The 8772-nt window shown below is 41.1% G+C and overlaps 1 protein-coding gene and 1 non-coding gene across 2 annotated transcripts; both read right to left on the bottom strand.

Annotated features, from left to right (window-relative positions):
• Positions 1-1479: 1479 nt before the first annotated feature.
• Positions 1480-8289, bottom strand: LOC115417800 (elongation factor 2-like). The gene is made up of 13 exons (XM_030131919.1): positions 8183-8289; positions 6830-7044; positions 6470-6651; positions 6159-6367; positions 5637-5815; positions 5423-5528; positions 4927-5179; positions 4647-4842; positions 4165-4531; positions 3719-4072; positions 3432-3614; positions 3029-3161; positions 1480-1828 (listed from the first exon to the last, which is right to left on the bottom strand). Exons 1-13 carry the CDS (start codon positions 8183-8185, stop codon positions 1635-1637), a joined length of 2574 nt encoding a protein of 857 aa, XP_029987779.1. The 5' UTR covers positions 8186-8289; the 3' UTR covers positions 1480-1634.
• Positions 5269-5336, bottom strand: LOC115418735 (small nucleolar RNA SNORD37). Its single transcript, XR_003935357.1, has one exon. It is a non-coding gene; the product is annotated as a small nucleolar RNA SNORD37 (small nucleolar RNA).
• Positions 8290-8772: the final 483 nt, after the last annotated feature.

The raw sequence follows: 8772 nt of genomic DNA on the forward strand, positions 1-8772 counted from the left end.
GAAAGTAATATGAACTGTGGTTTACTATCCCTTCAGATTTTGTTGTGTAGATATGAAAATTGCAGTGACATGTGTATGTCAGAATGTCATATGGTGATGCTAGAATATAGTAAAAACATTCATCATGGTAGAAATCTGGAAATTTTTCCTTTTTTTTTGTTGGGAGTTAAGTTTAAACTTGTGTTATCACTCAGTTCATGAATATGTTTGTGGTACATTTGACAAACATTTGATAATAAATGATGAAACAATGCAAAGTCAATTCATGACATAAACTGGGATTGGAGGAGGCCACTAAATGTCGTCTTTTATATTGTACTCAGTGAACTGACCAGCTGAATAGACCTGTCATGGTGGACAAACTTACAAAAACTGTTCCGTGCAAATTTCTGGCATAATGTATATTACAAGATGAGAACCAGCATTGTTGACTATCACATTTTGATTCTTTAATTTTGCAAGGTAAGATTAAAGAGCTTTATGTTGGAAAACAAGTCCCAAGTTTCAGGTCAAGTAGAGTCTCTGCTAAAAGCCCAGGAAGTGATGAGTCAAATCGAATACACAGCCATGAACAAGAAAAGTTGGGCCATCAATTACAAGCTTCCCATGTGGCGAGTGGTGTTTTCATATTTTAACTCTCATACATTCTATTTGTCTCTTATTTTAAATGGTGGTTGCTACATGATGATCAACACATTTTGCATTAGAAAACAGTCATATTTCAAGAATCAAGTGTAATTTCTATAAATGTCTGAGCAGGATCACTCCAACTAAACTGGCACAAGTCAAGTGAATACAAAGTTGTAGTCAAGTTGAGGCTTATTTTTTTTGTGCAAGTCCAACTAAAGTCCTAAATATCATGAATAAAATCCAACTTGGGACATTTGGATTTTTAAGCACCCCCCCAGAGGGTTGTACTGGCAAGAGAAACTCATCATTTCCCATGCCTTGGGAAATTACAAGTTTCCTTAATTATACATCTTAAAATATTAAATTGAAACATTTAATATAATTGCCAAGTTAAGAGTACATGGATGTTGTGGACATTAGTTTTCCAATAGCCAATTTGTCCTTGTGTCTTTGTTCCAAAAGAACTTGTTAAAAAATGATTCTTTGTGAGTTATGTTGGACAAGGGTTATGCAAAAGATTCAGTGCAGCCATTTACTTCAAGATTTATGAAGAATGTAACCGTTAGTGCACCACAAGGTTATGTCTACAAGGCCATCCATCAACAGAATAAACACTAAAGTCTCCCCAAATTACCTATACTCCAAGAGGGTCTATTGGTGTTTTGAATGCTTCAAAAACCTGCTTCAGATTTGTACAAGTCCATCTAGTTACTTCTCATAGTACCTGATGAGTACTGATCACATCAACTCGGCCAGAGGGGACAAGAAAAAAAATGGCAGGACCTTTATGTTTGCAGAAGAATAAAAGATACACATCATCCTCCCTCTGATTAAAGAAGACCAGTCAAACAATTTTTTATTTTCCTTTATTATGGTTTACAATTTTTTGTAGTTTATTCATTTATTTGTCAATCCATTTGGCAAACATTAGTACTTAATGTCTGTACAGTCCGGTCCCATGATGTAACTTATTGTAAAAGGTGGAATGAGGCAAGAGCAAGCTTTTACAATTTGTCCAGGTAGTTCTCCAACAGTGGGATACCTTCTTTGAGACCCTTGCGCTTGCGTGTTTCAGTGACCACAATACCAGGCTTGGTTGCAGCTTCAAATGGGTTTCCAGGGAGGATCTGCCAGTGGTCAAACACACACTGTGGGAAGGCCTGGCCACCGGTGTGGGAACGAAGGTCAGCTGTGAAACCTGGTAAAATCAAAGTATAATATTGTTACCTTTCTGCCAAGCATAATAGAGTTTCAATGAGTGACAGCTGTCAAGTAAGAAAATTAACATGTCCATCCAGCTCAGTATCTGCAGACTTCACCAATATCTAACAGGTAAGTTGTTCACTTTTGGGCTTGCATTCTGCCAAAGTGCCCCCACTGTTTCAGCAAAACACTGAAATAAACCTAAAGATAATGATTAACTCCTAAACCCAGGAACACACAACATGACAAAATGAGCCATATTATGTTATTTCACTTATTGTTTTAACATCTCGATACAAACTGGGACCCAATTCAATATACAGACATAGTCAGATGGTTAACTGGAACTGACTGTGATCTGAACTTCTTTAAGTCCACAGTTATGGGAGCAGCAAGATACCAGACTGATCTCCCTAACCCTCAGTGCGTGGTATTTGACTCATTCAGGTTGGACAGGGGCCTAATAATAGCGTTAACATACACACGCAAAGATTATAATGCATATAAATAACACACCAGTTAAAAGTGGCGTGTAAATTTACACGAGTCATGATATCACACTGAAGATACTCAACACAAAGTTCTGCAAGTTTAAATGAACTAAGTGAACATTGCTGCTGATTGACATTAAAACTTAAAGAAATCCACGATTCCTGGAGCCAATTACTCCATGATATCCCATAATGCAATGCTCACTTTATAAATTACTGGAACCCCTTACACTGTGACTGAAAAAGGTTTGCTGAGCTCAAGATAATCATCTCGTATCAAGACAGGCTGAGTGTGACAGGATTTATCACTTAAAACCAATGCGATTTCCTTGTCATGATTACCTTACTCTTCAGTTCCATACAATTAATAAAAGGGTGAATGATCAAATATTAAAAACATATAAGTGGTTGTCTACATGCTGAGTGAGTATCTGAACAGTGAAACATTCAAGTCCAGCACTAAGAAATATCAAGTGAGGAGAAGCAGTGACCGGACAGCTAATACAGGAATTAACCAGAATTTGACCTCAAATCTGCAAGCAGCCAGGAGCCAACTGGGTAACAATTCATTAGAGAACAGTAAAATTAGAATATAAGCATGACGTGAATGGAAAAGCAAAGTCAGCACCTTGAGAACTTTATAATGCTCATTGTCAATGGGAAATTAAGACATCCAACACTACCTCTTAAAAGAGCTTACTTACCGAATGACTCCATGACAGGCAGGTAGGCCTTAATAACACGCATTGGGGTTCCCATAACACTGGCCTCCTCAAACACATGACCACGCCTTTTGTTCAGCACACCGTAGATTCCACCCATTGCTACTTCAGGACACTGCAGTGGACAAATAAAAAAACAATGAGGTCATATTATGTTCATGTTTAGCGTTCTCAGATGTGTCCACATCTCTTTGACTGGATATAACACTGATAACTGAAATTGTTACAGTTCTCATCAACATATTCTGGATGAGTGACTGTCCTGTCAAGTCCCAAAAGGAAAGATGCAAAATTCAAGAGGTACTCAAGTTTAAAAAAAACCTAAATAAAAAATCCAGTCTACCACTAAATGTAATAACATATGCACATCTGCAGGGGTAATTACCTGGATCTCCACCAGGTAGATGGGCTCCATAAGTCTGGGTTCTGCAGTGAGCTCACAGGCATAGAGTGCTCTACGGGCTGTAGGAATGATCTGGCCACCACCACGATGAATTGCGTCAGTATGCAGGGTCACATCATGAATGTCAAAGCGGATGGCACGCATGTTCTCCTCACAAAGGACACCCTGAAGACAGCATAAAGACAAACTGTAGCTCACAAGTATACACACCAGCCAGTTCAAGTCCCACATGACTTAAATACACTGATTGTTGAACTTTGACACCATACCTCTTTGGCTGCCCACTGGAATCCAGCCACAACACTGTCCTTGATCTCATTGAGATACTGCACTCCCTTGGTAACGTCCACCAACAGGTTGGGTCCATTCCCATCAGGACCGAAGCACCAGATTTTTCTGGCCTCTGTGACATCCCACTCATGCTTTTCAGCAAGGTAGCGGGCACGGGCCTTGAGTTCCTGATTAGGGAAAACGTCGCCCTTGTCAATATCCTCTGCAAGACCCTCTTCAAAGGGACGGGCCTTCATGAAGAGACGGTTGTGCTTGTTGGGGGACTTGGACAGGCACATCACACTTGACTGTGCACTCACTGTCTCTCTGTAGGACACCACTGGTTCAGATTTCTAAAAAGGAAATATTCAAAAGAAATTAGAGCATTCTGAATCTGATATTCTGATGTCCTAACTCATAGCTGGCATTTTAAAAAGTCTGGTACCTTAAGTGGAATGCAAGCATGGTCCTCTTCCAAATCCTTGAGGCAGATCTCCAGATGCAGCTCTCCAGCCCCAGCAATAATATGCTCCCCAGACTCCTCAATGATGCACTGCACCATAGGATCAGACTTGGACAGACGCTTGAGACCCTCCACCAGCTTGGGTAGATCAGCTGGGTTTTTGGCTTCCACAGCAACTCTCACGACAGGGCTGACACTGAACTTCATCACCTTCATATTGTGCGCCTGCTCAAAGGTAGTGATTGTTCCCGTCTTGACAAGATACTGGTCCACTCCAACCAGACCCACAATGTTACCGCATGGCACATCCTCAATGGGTTCCACATAACGACCCATCATCAGAATGGTCCTGGAGTAGGAAATTACTCAAATGTAAGCAACACCACCAACTGTACAACACACCAAACGACTCAAACTACACATCAAGCCGAATATTTGGTCAAATGCCCAACTGAGAAACAAACCTCTGAATTGGTTTCAGGTAGAGGTCATCCTTCTTTCCAGGGACGTAGTTTGGTCCCATAATGCGTACTTTTAGGCCAGTAGAGACACTGCCAGAGAAGACGCGACCAAAAGCGTAGAAGCGACCCTTGTCACTAGTGGGGACCATCTTTGAGATGTACATCATCAAAGGAGCCTTGGAGTCACAATTCTTAATACCTGGAAAAACAATTTACTCAGAATTAGAATGAAATCAGGGGCTGGCACTTCACCACTGAGCTTAAACTGATGATCATTTCATACCCATGGCAGCCTCATCGTCAGGGGGTCCTTCGTAGAGCAGTTCACAACGGTACTTCTGAGCAGTGACAGGGGAAGGCAGGTGGATGGTGATCATCTGCAACAAGGCTTCACCAGCGGGCAGCCAGCGACGCATCACAGCCTTCATCAGAGGCTTGCCCTCCTTATCCTTGTCATCATTATCCAACTTGATGTCCAGCTTCTGAATCAGTTTGGCAGTCTCCTCTTTTTTAAAGCCCATGATGGCATCAAAAACCTGAAAGGGTACATCAAATAGTGTTAGAATGTAGTTTAGCTTACCAAGATGAAGAGAATAATAGGTGTATAACCAAGGGAGTGTGCCCTGCTCAGACTAAATGATGTCATCACTGATTAGTCAGGTCAAAGTGAAGAATGTTTAAGTCATCACTTGCAGGCATACAGACTTAACTGAATTACTCAAACACCATTATTTTCTAATGGAAAAATAAAGTTCAGAGCACTATGATTGTCAAGTTACCTTAAAGATGGGATCAAGGACAAGAGCAACAAAGGTGCGGGGGAGCTTGGTGCCATCAGGTCCAGCAGAACTTTTGACGAACTTTCCAGAGCTCGCATCAAAGTACCTAAAGATAGATTTCAAAGGTTTAACCAATACAGAATGCTACATTAACACTCAACTCAATTCTGTTCACAATTTATTTTTATTTATTATCACTCATTCTCAAACGTACCGATCACCCCACAACTTCTTCATCATGTCTTCCACCTTCTTGCAGTGCTCTTCTGGTGTCATTGCAGCATCTTTCTTGGCAGCAAATTTGGCAGCATACATCTCAGCAAACTGCTTCAGAGTGAAAGCCCAGCCATGGAGTCCAGAGCCAAAGCCAACAGTGCCGATAACTGGATCAACCTGGTAAAGTTGACAATTCATCTTACATGAATGCTTTCACTTGGGACAAAAAGTCAAACAATGCTCTAAATCATTTCATATAGATTAACTTAACACTGATCATTTATACATCTAACATCTGCAAAAACATTGAGGATAAAATAAACAATGTTTTTCAAAGCCATTTTCATACTCATTTTAATGCTGAAGGGCAAAGGGACTAAGTGACCAAAAAAAGTAACAACTGAGCAGCACTTTTAACCAGCAGACACATGCTTTGGTATGGAAAGTGGATGCAACAAGTGTACATAAAGGACCACCAAGTGTCGCAGTTCACAAAATAAAAATTAATGTAGTCCCTTACCATGATGTTGCCCATGGGTCCTTCTTCCTCTCCGTATGTACCGATGATGACATTGACACTCTCAACAATACGCTGGAAAGTCTGATAAAGGTCTTCAGGTTCAAGCTGCAGCTCCAACAAGGCACGGTCCATCTTGTTCATCATCAGGACTGGCTTGATGCGCTCACAAATGGCCTGACGAAGCACTGTCTCTGTCTGCACACAGACACCTGGTAGGGAAACACATTTATCATCAAGCCACTTACAGTTTAACATTGAGATTTTGATTTCAGACACCATTTAATAAATATTTTCCCCAGCATGGTTCTTACCAGACACACAGTCCACAACAACAAGAGCTCCATCAGTGACACGGAGAGCAGCCGTCACTTCTGATGAGAAGTCAACATGGCCAGGTGAGTCAATCAAGTTGATCAAGAAACCATTGCCATCCTTGGACTGCTTAATGAAGGCCATGTCATTGTCGGTCTGCTCGTAGAACATGGAGATTGCACTGCAAACAATAAAAACTGTTAAAACAGGCCTCAATAACATGACACTTACTTGACAGATGAAATGAGCTAGAACAAGTCTTCACTTTTTATTACCCAACTATTCACAAAGTGAGATACAGCTTAATTTACCCTTCAAAGATAATAGAAATTATTAATATGGAAACAATAAATACTTACGTAGACTTGATGGTAATACAGCGCTCCTGTTCATCTTTTCGCGTGTCTGTGAACCGGGTCTCTCCGGCACGTGCTGAGGCGATGATACCGGCCTTTGACACGAGCGAGTCTGTCAGAGTGGACTTTCCATGGTCAACGTGCGCAATAACAGACATGTTACGGATGTTTGCCTTCTTGTCCATGATGGCACGGATCTGGTCTACGGTAAAGTTCACCTGGGGACAAGAGGACAACTCAGTTAAAACAACGTAAACAACTGAAGAACAGCTTTTCACAACCTGGGCAGGAAACCACAATTCTATCCACCTGCTGCAGCCAATGACTTCATCATTTAATATTCCAATACAGTGCACAAGAAGGAGTAATAAACTGCGAAAAAAGGCAATTCATTCAGTGTGTTGATACACATAGCTTTAATAAAATACAGTTACGTTGGTTATATATATGTGCTTTGCTAAAAGGAAAAGTATTTTTATACGCTAGGTTGCCAACAATAGCTGCACCCATTGCTGCGGGAAACTGCTGATGACGCAATGTGGACTGGTTCAACGACGATACTGAATGTACGCCATCGATACCCCTGTGGGTTCCGCTAGTCCTGAGAATGATTCGGCTGATACGTCTGGAATCAACACCATGTCAGTGTTGCCAATGTGATCGCTAAACATCAGTCTCTTTACTTCGAACACGATCCCCCCTATCTTATCTCCGATAAGCTCGAACAACACCCTGTAACCCGGCATAATGTCGGCATGAATAGGCCACGTGTACACAGAGCCTGTGCTAAATGCTAACAGTGGTGAGTGAGCTACACTTCCCGGCCGGCCGGGGACTGCGAAATACCGGTAGATAATGTCTCCAGTTGCCACGACGTCACCTATGTGTACATCGGCTATTATACTATACAGTACTTAGGGCAGAGGTACAGGTTTTAAGTCGGGGTGCGTTTGTTTGAATACATTTAACTTTCAGGCACATATTACTTAGATAATGGCTAACCCGCAGTAAAGCCGTCGCTGTCGAAGCTAACCAACACCCTTACACCATTCTGAGCGAACAGTGAGGCCAGAACCTCCTCCTAAACCACTGTCCGTTTTACTCTATCAAACGATGATGTAAAATATGCCTGGACCGGTAAACAGACTTAGCAAAGCAAACTGGGGCCGTTTTGTGGCCTGTGGAGGACAGCGGTCCAGCTGACAAAATGGTTGCCATTTTGTTCACAGTATTGTAGAAATCAGCCATAAACTAGTACTGTTTTGATACAACAACACGGACAGGGAAATATTAGCGACGTTAATCCTCGGGAGTCCAATAATCTATTGAATATTTCAAAATGGACTACAAACTCACCATTTTGGCGGATGGTTTTAGATTCTCTTGGTGGAAAAAGAGACAGTAAAGTTAACACTGCCCACCACACGAGGGCATAGGCAGGGAAGAGACCGCTGACGTCAGAAAACATGGATTTATACCGCGTACGTAAGACGCGATCGTCATCACGTCTTGATGTGACGTAGTGCATTACGTAGACTGTCAGCAGTGAACCAAAGTACGCAGTTTATTATAAATACGGCCAAGGAATTTGGATTAGTAGTTCATGATCGCAAGATTATGTTTGACAAAAACAGGTATGAGAACACATATCAAGTCACAGAATAATATCAGTTACAGTTCTGATAAAACTGGGAAAAAAACCCAAGAAGGAATGTTGTGCACATTTATTGAAATTACATGGGCTTTTATGCAAGACACAAAAAAGTTAAAGTACAAGGGGTTCACTAAAGTAGGTATACTTGCATAAACTAACAATTTTAATCAGTTTTTAAAATTGGAAATATGTAAATATGGCAATTTTTGGAGGTATTGTTTTTAATCTGTACGTTTAAAAATTACATTGGAAGTTAATCCTTTTAGGCATTGGATTTTATGTATATACAATT

The sequence above is a fragment of the Sphaeramia orbicularis genome, chromosome 4, assembly GCF_902148855.1.
Source record: "Sphaeramia orbicularis chromosome 4, fSphaOr1.1, whole genome shotgun sequence".
Classification (NCBI taxonomy): Eukaryota; Metazoa; Chordata; class Actinopteri; order Kurtiformes; family Apogonidae; genus Sphaeramia; species Sphaeramia orbicularis.

Coding starts and splice junctions, on each gene's coding strand:
- LOC115417800 (XM_030131919.1), bottom strand. Junction 5,180..5,422: donor TCCTTGATCCCATCTTTAAG/GTAACTTGACAA, acceptor GTACCCTTTCAG/GTTTTTGATGCCATCATGGG. Junction 4,073..4,164: donor ATGCTTGCATTCCACTTAAG/GTACCAGACTTT, acceptor TTTCCTTTTTAG/AAATCTGAACCAGTGGTGTC.